Source organism: Crocuta crocuta, unplaced genomic scaffold (genome assembly GCF_008692635.1).
Source record: "Crocuta crocuta isolate KB4526 unplaced genomic scaffold, BGI_CrCroc_1.0 scaffold205, whole genome shotgun sequence".
Classification (NCBI taxonomy): domain Eukaryota; kingdom Metazoa; phylum Chordata; class Mammalia; order Carnivora; family Hyaenidae; genus Crocuta; species Crocuta crocuta.
In genome coordinates, this window is record NW_027530644.1 from 5327740 (window position 1) to 5343291 (window position 15552).

The 15552-nt window shown below is 40.7% G+C and overlaps 1 protein-coding gene across 1 annotated transcript in view; it reads right to left on the reverse strand.

The window, feature by feature from the left end:
- Positions 1-15552, reverse strand: part of EYS (EGF-like photoreceptor maintenance factor) — a 730244-nt gene that overhangs the window by 49829 nt on the left and 664863 nt on the right. Inside the window, exons 14-15 of the mRNA XM_077769091.1 lie at positions 1534-1700; positions 566-710 (exon numbers count right to left, since the gene is read on the reverse strand). Coding sequence (XP_077625217.1) covers positions 566-710; positions 1534-1700 — 312 coding nt within the window. The remainder of the gene's footprint in view (positions 1-565; positions 711-1533; positions 1701-15552) is intronic.

Here is a 15552-nt window from a genome sequence, read left to right on the forward strand (position 1 = left end):
AGTCCGTTAAGCATCTGACTTCGGCTCAGGTCATGATCTCATGGTTCATGGATTCGAGCCCTGCATTGGGCTCTGTGCTGACAGCTAGCTCAGAGCCTGGAGCTTGCCTGCGATGCTCTCTCCCTCTCTCTGCCCTTCTCTCACTTGCACCCCTGAGTGCACTTGCTTTCTCTCTCAATAAAAAAAAAAAAAATCAGCCATACCCCTGATTCCCCCAGAGCATGCTCTACTTTTCCTTTTTTCCCCACAAAATTTATCACTGCTATATAATTTACTTATCATTTTTAATGTTTATTGCCTTTACCCAATTGGAATGTAAACTCATGAGTGCAGATTTCTTTCTTTTGTTCATTGAAACATACTAAACACATAGTACGTAGGTAGTTAGTTAAGTGACTAATAAACAATGGCTGAATTCTTTCCCTTAAAATCAAGCTTTGATCAAGTCTGATTAGAAAGCAACCTGTATTTCTGGTTTTGGAAGTAAATGTACTTTCGTTAAAGTATTTTCTTGTCTCCAAATTTGAAACTGATAGGTATAGTGTAAAAATCATCCAAGCCTTACCTTGAAAGCCATTTTTAAAATCAGCTCCATTGGGTAAGAGATCTGGTATGTATTCACCGTAGCCACCTACATAAAACTGACTCATGACGTTGAGACCAACCAGTCTTCCTGGGGAGGTGATGGATTTATTTTTATGATCATCTACCTTCAAAATGAAAAGAATTCAAAATCTATTAAAAAAAGGAATTAATTCCCCAGGGTGAACTGTTAAGATACTGTTTTGTTATTTCCCATTAACTTGACATGAAAAATTCACAAAGACTTGAATTTTGAAAAAATAAAAACACCTCACCACTGTATTCTTTGCTTCTCTGCTGGTGTCTGTTACCATGGATATATTAATATAGCAGTCATGGTTTTGCATTTCAATCAAAATCACAGTTCTCCAAAGATTCGGAACTAGCATCTCACTGATCTTTCTCCATCTAACCTTGCCCCTCCCCTTCCATTCCCATACAACCACCAGAGTCATTTATCAAAAAAAGTCAGTTGACTATGGTACCCAAACCCCTTCTTCAATTTCTCAGTAGCTCCCCATAGCTCTTGATAAAAATTTAAACTTTTTAGCATGACATCTAAGTCCTTTGGTAATATAGATCTGGTCTACACTAACCACCTCTTTTGCTCCTCCCTACCCGAAAACCACAATGAATTACTCACATTCTTCAGGCCCACACTGGGCATTGTTGTTTTTCTGAACCCCTATTCATTTGCATTTATACTCAAGCATCACCCTTCAGGGGGAGCATTTCCTGAGCCCTCTCTCACCTTATCTGTGTTAGTCATCCCTCTTACTTATCCCCACAGCACTTAGTTACAAGCACGCTTCTAGTCTTCGGCTGCATGCACTCATCTGTGAACTGCAAGGGAGAGGCATGGACCTGTTTGCTAGCCTCCACTACACAGATCTCACGATATATGGTAGTGTTTGGCAAGTCTCTGGGACAGATGAAGGAATGACATTTTACCTTCAGCCAGCCCATGTGGAAGAACCTCCCCAGACGGACCGTGTGGATGCCAAGGCTCAGGTCAAGGGGATCACTGCTGATACTTGCTGTGCCTGCTCCCAGGTTGTAAGTGTAAACCACACTGCCCTTGCGCAGACCCACGGCCAGGAAGTCACCGCTGTCCAACCCTGTGATGAGAAGATGTGTGGGGCATGCTCACTGAGAGAAAATTCAGGAGTCTAGTCAGCTTCACTTTACTGTCTACTTCTGAGGTATAGAGAGCATTCACAAGTTATAGCAGACATCAAGCCTCTCAAGGGCACTCAGGTATGTGTGCGTCTGAGTATTGTTATTCGCACCCCCAGAAACTGTCTGAACACTAAGAGTTTTTCTTTGAAGCCGCAAGGGTTCTGGTCAACTCAGGGGAATGATCAATATGTAAAAAGTTGTTATTAAAATCTCCTTTTTGTCTGAATGAAATTCAGTGTGCACTTTACAATAAATAGAACTTTACAATGGAATAGAATTGCTCTGATAGTTCAGAAGATTCAAAAGATTGAGATAACCTGGCTTCAGCTTTGAAATTCTATGATTTGAAGAGTTTTGAAAATTTTATTTTCATAATTGCTCAGGATATGCTGTAACTCTTCTATTACAAAAGCTCCTGACCATTTTCGCAAAGACGTTTTTAGAGGCAGGTTGTTTTTGTGTTCCCTTTTCTCATTCTCTCTCCACTAGTTCAGGACCAGTGAATTGCAGGACCCAGAGCACTCAGGATACAGCTCATATAGACCCATGGAAAAAGGGGCATGTGGTTGGGAAAGACCCAGCATCAGGCACTGGAGGAGGGTCGTGGCAGTGTGTCTGGTGGCATGAGGAAGGTTGGAGATGGTCAGCAGTGTAATTTCTGGCATGTGAGCGAACACCCATTGGTCAAGGCAGAGCTTCTTAAGCTAGGTGGAGGCAAGAGCTCTGTCCACAAGGAGGAGGGACCCAAATATATTGTCTAATTTCTGAAAGCTGTGTTTGTGGACCTTAACACTAAGGTTTGCAGGTAGGAAACTGAGGCGAGGGCTTCTGCTTGGAGGAAGAACTTATGGCCTGATAGAAGTAAGAGGTTTAATCATGCGGCAAAGAGCACAAGTGAGTCCTTGGACAGAGACGAAGTTTGTTGTGAGTATTCACAACCTCCCTCTCCTACATTTCTTTCTTTCTTTTTTTCTTAGTTTATTGTCAAGTTGGTTTCCATATAACACCCAGTGCTCATCCCAACAAGTGCCCTCCCCCATGCCCATTACCCCCCTTCCCCTCTCCCCCACTCCCATCAGCACTCAGTTTGTTCTCAGCATTCAAGAGTCTCTCATGGTTTGCCTTCCTCCCTCTCCTCAACGATTTTTCCCCTTCTTCTCCCGCTTCATCCTCCGTTAACTTCCTCCTAATCCACCTATGTGTGCAAACATATGGTATTTGCCCTTCTCTGCCTGACTTATTTCACTTGGCATGACACCCTCAAGTTCCATCCAGGTTGCTACACATGGCCAGATCTCATTCTTTCTCACTGCCATGTAGTATTCCATCGTATAGATGAACCACATCTTTTTGATCCATTCGTCAGTTGATGGACACAGACTTTCCGTGTTGTGGCTATTGTTGAGAGTGCTACTATGAACATTGGGGTCCATGTGCCCCTATGCATCAACACTCCTGTATCCTTTGGGTAAATACCTAGCAGTGCTATTCCTGGGTTATAGGGGAGTTCTATTGTTAATTTTTTGAGGAACCTCCACACTGTTTTCCAGAGGGGCTGCACCAGCTTACATTCCCAGCAGCAGTGTAGGAGGACCTCTCCTACATTTCTAAGAGTGATAGCCAGTATGTTCCCTTGGCTTCTGTTGTTAGGCTAAGCAAGGTAAAGGAGACAGAGATCTGCAGGGGTGAGGGTTTCCAGATAGCATAGGAAGGCAGGTTTCCTAAGGCACTGGAAAGTGGAAGACAGAAATATTATTTAGAGATACTTGAACTCTACCTGTGCTTTTCTAATGGGTCTACCATGGGCCCTGAACTGGGTTATTTTGGGCGCTCCTTAGGTGAGTGTAATATGCAACCAGGGTTGAGAGTCACTGTGTTAAGTGCCATACCATTGCCTAAACATGCTGGGAACTCAGTAAATCTCGTTCTCCCTCTCTCAGGCGATTTCTTCCCACCTGCAATGTTGCAGTGGGTTAGCTGGGTTATAAATTAAAAATGGGAAGAAGTCCCAGGAGAAAACAGATTCAGAAAGGCAGTTAGGCAGAAGTCAGAAAAAAACCACAATTAGAGATTGGAGAAGTCTTTCAGGCAGCGGTTGGGCTTTAAAAGCCACAGGGAAAGAAGGCTGAAGACAGAATTGTAAGAGACTTTTTTGTGGGCTATGAATGGAGATATTTTTGAGGCATTCTAGTGGGCATCGGAACTGTCTTTTCAATTGGTCCAATTTTTGGACTGGAGATGGTATTTTGCCAATGGAGCTTGTGGTAGGATAGTGATTTATTGGAGCCATATCCTTCTCTCCTTGTTGTTATTCCTTTTCCTTGAGTCATGGAAAGCCTCTGTCATGCCAGGAACAACATGATCCTCCAGGTCCTCACAGCCTGGCTGGGAAGAGATGGGAGGCAGTCATTATGCCCACCGTCATGTCCCAGAGAATACAAGCAGGGACACACCAACAGGTGGGGAGAAGCAGAGCTAGGGAGCTAATCAAACTGTCAAGCAGATGATAGCATCTTATTTACACTCCATGGGTCCATCAGGGGTGTTTTCCTTTTCTCTGACACACCTTCCCTTCTAGACCTTTCCTCAGTTGTAATCCCTGATGGCGGGTGATGGAGTAGCTAAGAGAAAGGAAAGCAGCTGACTACCATTGCTGGTGAATGTTATTTCAGGGAGTTGGAAGTAGTCTAGGGTGATTTTTTGCAAACCTGAGAGTCCATCACAGTCACTCAAGGAGCTTGTCAGAAATTGATTCTAGGGGTGCCTGGATGGCTCAGTCGGTTAAGTGTCTGACTTTTGATTTAGGCTCAGGTCATGATCTTGTGGTTCGTGGGTACAAGCCCCTGCGTTGGGCTCCCTTTCTCTCTGCCCCTCCCTGCTCATACTCTTTCTCTCTCTCTCAAAATAAATGAATTTTAAATAAACTTTAAAAACCCAGAAATAGATTCTAGATTTACCTTATGCCCCTGTGGGAGAATCTTTGATGCTAGGTCCTGGAAGTGTGTGTGTGTGTGTGTGTGTGTGTGTGTGTGTGTATGTATGTATTTTTAACAGCCTTCCCATCTGTTTGTTTATCAGACCTGACTAATATTAATAACTCTAGGAAGGCCAAGTCACAGGACCCATCTGTCACATAGGGCTTTGTGTTCAGAAGGGACTCAGGTTTGGTTTAATGCTCTGTTGTCATTTTTTGAAATTCTTTGAGCTGAAGGTTAAATCCATGTGACAACAAAGTATGAGTGGAAACAGAGGCATTACATACATGCAAATGCATGTTTGTTGTTTCTTGCCACCCCATTCACATGTAGTGTTTGTGAACAGAATTCCCCGAATACTGGGAGTTTAGTGAGACTCAAAATGAGTACATGGTAAGTGTGTTGCTTCTAAAGACTGAGTAGGGATGATGCTGACCACCCCTAAGAGGTTATGTTTTCTGCTTGAACCACAGCTTGCTTCCAGCAATGGAAAGGCAATGGTGATCTCAGAAACTTGAAAGACCAAGGGGCTTAGCCTTCCTTTCTTACTTTCATTATTTCCCTGCATTGGCTAATCACTTACACTGAAAATGGTGACAGCAAAGGAAAGGGGGAGAGAGGGAAGCCCACGGATACCTTTCTTTTCATTCTTTCCTTACACACCAGGAGGCCGAGGGGAAAGAGTGTTGACAGAACGTGGGGTGAAAAAGAGGCAATTGACTTAATTTTGTGCAGGATCTCCAGTGTTCTGGTAAGGAAAAAAATACATGTGCAGGTACAAGCTCTAAAATACCAATTGTGTAATTTTGGTGATTCTGCATATGGGTTAAATGCTCTTATATTTGCACTTAAACTGGCACAAATAGCAACTAAAAGACACCATAAAGGTTGAGAGACCACTGGGGTAATAAAGAAGTACTTTCTGTTACTTTTTTTTTTTTTTTTTTAAAGATTATTTACTTTGAGAGAGAGAGAGGGAGAGTGGGGTCGGGATAGAGAGAGAGGAAGAATCTCAAGCAGGCTCTGCACTAATAGTGGGACTGGAACTCACAAACTGTGAGATCATGACCTGAGCTGAAATCAAGAATCAGGCTAAAACTGACTGAGCCACTCAGGCACCCCTTTCATTACTTTTTAACAGCATTTTTTCTTTGCTTTTTCAACAAGGGACCCTGAATTTTCATTCTCCAATGGGCCCCACAAATTACACAGCCTTGCCTGAGAGGGGCCCTTTGTTGCCTTCATAAAATAAGCTGGGAAAGAAGAGAAATGAAAACAAGATTGACCTGTGCATCTGAGGCTATTGGGAGGCTTTGTAGGTAGAAGAGACTCTAAGAATTGTGGGGGCAGATCTGTGTCGGGGCTCAGGGGGTAGTGCTGATGCACACACGGGTCCTCAAAGGTCATATAGCTGCTAAATTGTGCTCTTAACCACTGTCTGTGTAGCAGAGAAAGAGGAACATGTATCTGGCTGGAGCTGTGTCCCCTTCCATCACCAACCCTTCCTGAATGTTCCTCTCTGAGGAATAAAGGGAATAATAATATCTCTTAGGAGTTTCCTAAGGTTTAAGTGATATTTAATGACCTAGCACATAGTAGCTTCTCATTAGATCTGTGTTTTTCCTTTTCCCCTTGACTATGGGCTGACCTTAGCTTTGTGTATCCCATTTTCTTCTGCTGCTTCATTAATACAAAGCCTGGGAAGCAGGTACTCCCGGTCCCTGGACTGTGACCCCAGATGGACAACAGTGGAATTTTTCTTTTTCTTCTTAAAGCTATAGTCCTTATTGCCTCAGTGCATTATTCTGATCTAAGTAAAATTTTGTGGAGGGTCAACGATGGAGGTGAAGTGAAGTGACTTGAAGGTATGGTTTGTTAGCATCCATTTATATGTCTTATGTCACTTTCCTGTAATTTATTGAAGTGAAAATTTCTTGCTTTTGAGAACATAATACTATAAACAATGACGTATTTCAAACAACCACCACTAACTGCATCCTCAAATTTAAGTGTTCCTTTTTAACATTATTCTTTGAGTAGCTCTGAAGGATATATGGGCAATTTCTATTTTTACATTTGTCAGTTCACCAAGTTACAGATATCTGGCATTGATACTATTAGAGAGAGATTTTTAGTGATTGACACAGTGAGTTTCTTCATGAAAAGAACTGGAACTGGGCTCACTTGGCATGCAGAACACAAAGCCACAGTGAATCTTAATGAAACCAGGCTTAGGAAAAAGATTTTCAGACAAAGCAAGGGATATTTGTTGGATATTACTTAGGAGCTGGTGCTAAGAAAGAAGGATTTAGAGAGATTATGTTTTGCAAGTGGTAAAAGGGGAGGAAGGAAACAATAGGAGAAGACTTTGGATGAATAGTAGTTAAGAATAACAAGATCTATGAAGTGAAGGAAAATCCTTTAAGAATGCACAGAAAAAAAACAAACAAACTTGGTCTCTCATTGGCTAGAAAGAAGAGTCATAACTCAATTCCACCAATATTGTTAAGCAGAGAGCTTTGAAGCGGGTGTGCTGTGGTGAACTGTATTTAGCATTATAACAACTCATAGTATTGTTTACAGGAAACCTCATGGGGGAAGAAGATGAGATGCTGTGGTCAGAAAAGCATCCAGCCTCATAATGGACAGAGAACAGTACTTAGCAACAGAAGCAAGGACTTAGTCTAAGTGAAGAGAGGGATGGTAGCCAGGGTAACAATGATGAAAAATAGAAACAAAGGAGCCCTTGTGCACTGTTGGTGGGAATGCAAATTGGTGCAACCACTGTGAAATACAGTGTGGAGTATCCTCAGAAAATTAAAAATAGAAATGCCATAAAATCCAATAATTCCACTAGTGGGTATTTATCCAAAGAAAATGAAAACACTAATTTGAAAAGATATATGCATCCCTACATTTACTGCATCACAATTTATAGTAGTCACGATATGGAAGTGTCCATTGATACATATATCAGGGGAGTAAATGGGGAGATGGGCAAGATGGGTGAAGGGGAGTGGGAGGTACAGGCTTGCAGTTACTGGATGAATAAGTCACCAGAATGAAAGGTACAGCATAGGGGATACAGTCAGTTGTTCTGTAATAGCATTGTATGGTGACAGATGGCATCCACACTTGTGGACATACCATAACATATGAATCTATGAATTGCTATGTTGTACATCTGAAACTAATGTAACATTGTGTATCAAATATACTACAATTAAGAAAAATGGAAACAAGGTGAAGGATGCTGCCATGGATATTCTGGAAGGAAAGAGCAAAGAGGTTGAATTTTATTGGATTTGTTTTCTTGTTGTTTGTTTTTAACCCTAAAGTTTTAATTGTTTATATTAGAAGTTCTCCAATCTGGCTGGAGCATATCAGTATAGCCTCTGATTAACTGGAAAGTATGGACAGGAAGAGGAAACTTATTATATAGGAGAAAGGAAGGATATCTAAGGTTTCATATAATAAGCCCAGGAGAAACACAGGTCACTTTAATCTGAAGGAAAAAGAGAGGGACAAAAACAAAGAGAGAAGATAGGTGGAACTCTGCAGCACCCCTACACACCATTTGGTAATTGCAATGGAATTTTAATGAGAAAATACATGCAAATTAAGCAACAGTTATTAGTGTTGGGCTAATCAACTTAACCTTGAAGGAAGGCCTGGAGAAGAGTAGCTAGTGGTTGGAGCTATTGATTCATCAACAAAGTCCTTAAGAGGTGGAATAAGACTCATGTACGAAAGAACCAACTGAAGTCTATGCATTGGAGAGAATTGCTGGGAGCATGGGTTCTGGTGTTTGTCCCACTGGTTCTGGTCAATCACTGTTGCAAATCCTAAAGCTGCATGAACATGTGTGCTCACTTGGTCTGCTTGGAAGGATTCCCCAGAAATCAGAACCTGGGAAGAGGCAGAAGCTCATCTCAGGTGCCCTGGTGAAGGTTCAGCAATATGGGAGGGTTGTCTCTTGGATTCTTGGGCTGTTCCTTGGTTACGCTGAGGGAGGATATTGAGAGTCTAAAACATTTATAGAAACAGTGCTGTAAAATCCCTGCGTATTTTGGTGCTCACCAGTTAACCTAAAGGTTACTATAGAGACTTTTAAGGTCACAGAAACATGAGAATTCCTGTTCAGATGTCCAACAATCTATTAATTCCAACAGAAAAAAAAAACTTTCTGGGGTATTTCATTTATGATGAAATTTTGATTTATTACTAGAGAAAGTGACTGTGATTTGTTCTTTCTTCAAACTATTCTTCTAATATAGTGAAGTATTATCATGTATTAAATCTAATGATAATGTACTTGGAACCCACAGAAGTTAGCAGTGCCCTAGGTATCACAAGGACATGAGAGTTTAATCTTGGGCCCCTTGCTAATTGAACTGCAGGCTACTTGTTTCCTCTTCTCTCTCTCTTTCAAAAAAATAGTGATGATCATACTAACACAGGACTGTCTCTAGTAATAACTTAAAGTTTTTTATAAGATCTTTGCAAATGGACTCAGAAATTCTAAGAGACAAGTGGATTTCTCCTCTGCCTTCTTCCTTTCCTGTCCTGAGTGAAGGAAGAGATGGGAGAGGAGCCACCAAGATGATGTTGTTTCCTTCTGGTCCAATGAACCCTGCTTGGTGAACAGCTCCTGATTCCTGGTGGGAGTTCCATTCTGAGAAGCCAATCCTTTTTACAGATGCTTTGTGAGTGTATTTGATTATTATTCCAGGGCCTGTAAAGCTTTTAGATTTCTGAAAGGAGGAAGCTGCCTTTTAATCAAATATTCTTGGCACTGGTGTACAATGATGCTGACACAGAGACTTCAAGATAGTTGATGTTCAAATGGTTTAGTTGACTGCTCAAAGCTTTGGTGGACTATTCACATGGTTATGAGCATGTATATTCAGGTTTCAGAGAAGCTAAATTAGATAGGGGTGAAGAGTTAGATTGGGTATGAATGATTTTAGGAAAAAAATAGGAAGAAGTTTATGAAATTAGAATCAACACTAATGTGATGCAAAGCAGAAATACATATAGGCTGATGTGTGAGAAATAAGACTCAAAAGAATGAAAGTCTTACCTACCGGAACAATTCATAATTGTGTGGTATAAGATTCTAGACCCTCAAGCCATTTTTACTTCATGTTCAGTGACAGTGTCGGCTTTAGTGAGTGCTACACTACAATTAGGATGACTGGAACATACATTCTCAGTTTATCTTAAGATGTGTACTGTGTAGATTTATGTGGAAAACCCTTACCTTCCTGTTCTGTTGTTATGACCATTAAAGTAAGGATATTCCAGAGGTTTGAAAGCATCAGAACCCTATATAGCCACGTCCATGATGCTTCTTTGTTAGTCATTGTGTACAATGGAGATCATGTAGTTTCTACGTTAGGGGATTGGATGATTAAAATGTGGGCAATGTAAACTGGCTACTGTTTGTGGCCAAATCAGGATGATATCCTGGCTTCCAGTTGTGCTGGTGAATGGACAGTGAAGTCAGGGTGATAGTAACAACAAATGCAATGCTGTGCTCAGAGCACATGAAAATGTGATAAAAATGCATTTCCCAAGGCTACATATGGCCCATATTTTTCTGTGTTTTGAATAAAAAGAGCCGAGACTAGAAAAAGTGGGAAGTTTGGATCTCTCTTGCTGTTTGCTGTCAGAGATGAGATCATGAAAATAAGGGATGTAAACACCAGTTTGTGGGTAGACTTGAATTTCCATAAGGTACTCGCTCCTTGGAAGTATAGAACAAAGAGTGAAGATGTAAGTTGTAGTTGACTGATTTGCACTTGGCCCCTCCTCTGTTTTTACCCTCTGGATGTTCTTCTATGATGAGATCAAGGTTACCTCCATTGAACTATGCCTAAATGAACATTTCCATATATATATATGGGGGGGAGGATTTGCAAGGATTTACATATTTTTGTCATTTTCAATGCTGTTTAAGCACTGGTCAAATGTAACAATTTTCATGTATTTCTCAGTCAGTAAAGGGAATTAGTTTAATGTTTTTTGGACAATCTTAAGAACTCAAATTATGTAATAATTTAGACAACGCTGACATTATGGTCCAGGATATTTAATTCCACGAAAGCTAAGATTTCATAGTTTGAGGTTGTCAGGAGGAAATTCTCACAATTTTTAGTCACTCTGATGTGATTACAGAAGAAAATAATGAACATTTTTCTATAGTAAAAAATATCGGAGATGAGCATACACTGTCAGTTGTGTTACAAGATGCCTCAGTGCTGTGAGGTTGGAAGATGCACAATATTAAGGAATTGGCTACCCCCTGCTCTCTCATTCATCAGGCATCTTCCTTCTGCCCAATGTGAATCAAGGCACTATAAAGAACAGGCTGAGCTGATTGGATTTGGTGACACTTCCCCTTTCATTTTTCTTTTTCTCTACCGTAGATGACATTCATTTCATTTTTTTCTCCCAGAAAAACATCAAGCTATATTTATGCACTCTTATTTCTGTTGCAGTTAATAACCAAGAGCTTGAAGTAAATAAGGAATTAGTTGGCATGAAATATAAGGTAACCTTTCATAGTTAATTACTGCAGCATAGAAGGCCTACATGCCAGGAACTGACAGAAAGCTATGCACAGAAAGCACTTAGGTATGTAGGTCAAATACCCAGGAAGTTTTATATTTGTTTTCTGAAAAATTCTATCACTGTATTATACCTTTGAAATATAGGCTAATGTTGAGATTTTAACTTACATTTCAAGGATATGAACAGAGATACATGGGCCCACTCTTTATTTAGGTCCTACTTTCTTCACTACAATCCACATCAATCTTGATATACAGTATTACAAGCTAACCAGGATAGTCTCTGTCTTCAGAGAGCTTTTCGGTTAGTGGGAGAATCAATAAGCATATAATTATTGATTTCTCACATAGTACCAATCACGTGAATGATGCAGTTGAGGATTCAAAAGATATTAAAGGCATGGACTGTCCAAAAGGAATTTAAGAATAATCTTGCTGATGGACAAGGTTAAGATTATGAAATTGTCACTATTCTAACGTTTTAAATTTATGAATATGGTAGCCTCATATGATTTGAAGTGGTGACTATGAATGATGAAGCATAATTATCATGGGATATGAACTACAAATAATGGGATATAAACTACCAATTCTATATAGGCTCTGTGTGGATAGGCTATAAGGAGACCTGAATTCATCAGAGGATGTTGGGTGGTATTGTAAAAGGTAAAGAGAACTGAGGTAGGCATTCAGGCAAAGGAAGCTGTGAAGGTAGGGTGAGTGGGGGCGATGGACCTCAGATGGAAGAAACTGGCTGCTTACACAGACTGCTGAGCTGGGGACTAGCTGGGCCCAGGCTGGGAGAGAACAGACCTGGGAATGCCAGCCAGCGGGGCTGCCCCAGCACTGATTACAGGGGACTGGTTGAAATGGAAGGCACAGGGGCACCTGGGTGGCTTAGACGGTTAAACCTTTTACTTTGGCTCTGGTCATGATCTCATGGTTCATGGGTTTGAGCCCTGCATTGGCCTTTGTGCTGATAGCTCAGAACCTGGAGCCTGCTTCAGGTTCTCTCTCTCTCTCTCTCTCTCTCTCTCTCAAACATAAATAAACATTTAAAAAATTTTAAAAAGAAGAAATGGAAGGCACAGAATTGGGAAACACCAATGGGAACAGATTCTCTGACTCTTCTACTCGGATGAGAGTTCTACTTTCCAAATTCCATCTTTTATATCAGTTATGTACATTCAGTGATGGCTCTATTCCAGATATGTATCAGACTCTGTGATGGATTCTGTGTGTACCAGACATGGTTTCTTAACTCTGATTTCGTATCGTTGGTTAACAAAATTTTAAGTACATATGTTGTGACTCCCTGAATCGACTGTAAGTTTTGGTGTAATAGGGACAATGGAGTTTTGCATTTATTCTTTCAAAAACTGTAATGAGTGTCTGTATGTGACAGCCACCCTTGGTATAAAAAAGAAAAGCCACTGTTCTGGTTCCCAAAATGATCCAGCCAGTTAACATAAGATAGGATAAGTGTTACCAGCAAACTGCAGTGACATTAATTCTTAAATTTTCCTGGAAGGGTTAAAGACTTCAAAGAAGAGTGATCTTTTGAGCTGAGGCTTAAAGGATAGAAGTGTTTTGGAGGCATGAAAGTGAAGTGTGGATGGCTCAGAAAGGTAGCACAGCCTGGGCAAAAAAGCTCAGCCGTGGACGACACAGGGACACTCTGCAGAATGTAGGCATGTACTGCTACTGCTGGGTGCGGGGTGGAATGAGAGAAAATGAGATTGTGCAAATAGGCGGCTGGATAAATGTCTGTACATATTATGTAAAGGATCTTAGCTGGTATGCTGTGAAAAAGCCTGGTGATTAAGCAAGATAAGTTTGGATTTGAATGTTAGAGCAATCCCCTGCAGCAGGAGGGGAATAGAGGGGAAGGGGGTGTGTGAATGGACAGGGAGACTGGTAAGAAGGTTACTGCTATTGCAACAGTCTGTGATAGACTAAGCACAATGAGGAGAAGACAGGGTAGAGAAGGAGAGAATACAAAAAGCAGCAATTGGGAGGTAAAATGGACGGACGTTGGCGTTTGATAGAACATGGGCGACAAAATGTAGAGAAGACAAGGACCTTTTCTGTCTTATTCCTAAGTGTATCATCACACCTAGAAGAATGCCTCATCTAGGATCCCAGCGAATATTTGTCAAAATGAATAAAAGGGAGAAATCTGGACGTCTCCTGCATTTCTAGCTGAAACCCGGTTTATGTTGGCAGTTGCCAACTGAAGAGATACAGGAGGGGAAGATAATGTATTCACCTGCGGGCCACTGTGGGACATGTTGGTGGTTTCCAGAAGAGCCAAACTATAAGACACACATTATAAGGGAGCAGGGGCTATGGAGAGAAAAGAGCTAATAAGATAAGTGCCAAATAGGACTGCAGAAACAGAGGAATAGGGTTAGGTTAGGTTCAACAATCACAAGTTGAGTGAGGCATTTTCAAGCTGAAATGTTTGACAGGGTAATTTGTCCAGAGAATTCAATGAGAATGAAGTCTGGCAAAATCAGTGCTCAGCTTTGGAGATCTCAGGGAGGAATATCATCAGTGTTGGGAAATGAAGGTCCCTTGCCTTTTTATGTGGGCGTGTCAGAGATTAGAGGTTGGGTTAGATTTCCTTTATATAAACTCTGTGGCTCTGTCCATCTTTGATCCTGGGAAAGATAAAGGCAGCATATGAAATTGTGATTTTAGTATCAACCAAAAAGCAGGTTAGAGATTGATGTTAGTAAATAAGAAAGATACCTAAATGTGGAGATGAAATTGTTAAAAATGCTGACTTAGATCATAGTTTCTTATTCAGAACAGACAACTGCAAATTGTATTAATAGTAATCACAATAATTATGTTTTTTTTTTAAAGTTTCACTTGTTTATTTTTGAGAGAGAGAAAGAGAACAAGGGAGGGGTGGAGAGAGAGGGAGAGAGAGAATTCCATGCGAGATCTGAGTGGTCAGTGCAGAGCCCTGTGCAGGGCTCAATCTCATGAACCGTGATATCATGGCCTGAGCAAAACCAAGAGTCGGACGCTTAACCGACTGAGCCAACCATGCACCCCGATAATTATGTTTTAAAGTAATGTGTATTTCTTTAATTAACAACTTTTTGCAACATAATGATGAGTTATCCCAACATATGACATAACAGGCAATAATTATATATCTTAATCCATCTCTGTATATGGTCTAATTTAGCTGGTCTCTATAGGTTTTGAGTAGTTGCTCTCAAATATTAGTTACATAAAAAGCACCTAATGTGCTTGATAAAATTCTGTCTTGTGCTTCAAGAGGGTTTGAAAATTAGTATCTTAACAAACACACTCATGTGATTCTGACACACATGTCAAGAGGTCCTACTTAGAGAAACATCACCTTAAAAAACTCTTTAGTGCTACTTGCATTATTAAGCTGGTGTTCTTGCTCCCTCATGTGGTCCAGTGTGGAAATACATATTTCAGATTCCTCATAGTCACTCCCTAGAAAACAGAGCTCTACAATTTATCTACCTGTTATTTAGCCTTTATTTAACCTTTCTATAAGCCTAAAAATGCGAGCACAGAGTGAACATTCATGTCCTTATATATAAAGTAAATGACTGGAGAAGACCAAAAAATGTCACATGAATGATTCCACAATTTACAAATGCCGTGGCCAAAACATTGCTTTGTTTGTCTGTTGTTTTCTTTTGACAATTTTGAAGGAATCTCTGTGGAAGAGTACTGAAGAGTTACTTGGTGGCAGCATTTTCATGGACCAAGTGTTTATCCTTTATTTAAATCTCCCTCTGAATCTTTAAGAATTTAGAAGATTTGTCTTAAAATAAGACAAATCCAGGGTCTTTGAGGCTCATTTGAATTTTTCATTACCCAGGGTTTTTTTGAGGGGGGTGATAAGGGGTGCCAATTAAAAGGATATAATTGATAAACATGTGATGAAGGTTATACAGAGTAGAGAGGGGTAAAAATTCCTTCTTTCCCTTTCTTCCTCCCTGCCTTCTAGCAGTCATTCAACAGATATTTATTAAAACCACCTGAGAGGCTTCGCAGGTGATGCCGTGATAGCTGGGACACTATTTTTATGAATGAGAAGAGACATTGAGCAAACCAAGGTTTGTAATAAAGGGTCTGTGCTCTAAGTGCAGGGCAGGCTATCAATGCTCAGAGGCAGGGGAGATGGAGAGAAGGGGTAGGAGAAGGGTAGCCATTGGGGAAATCCTAACACAGAAGATGGCTTC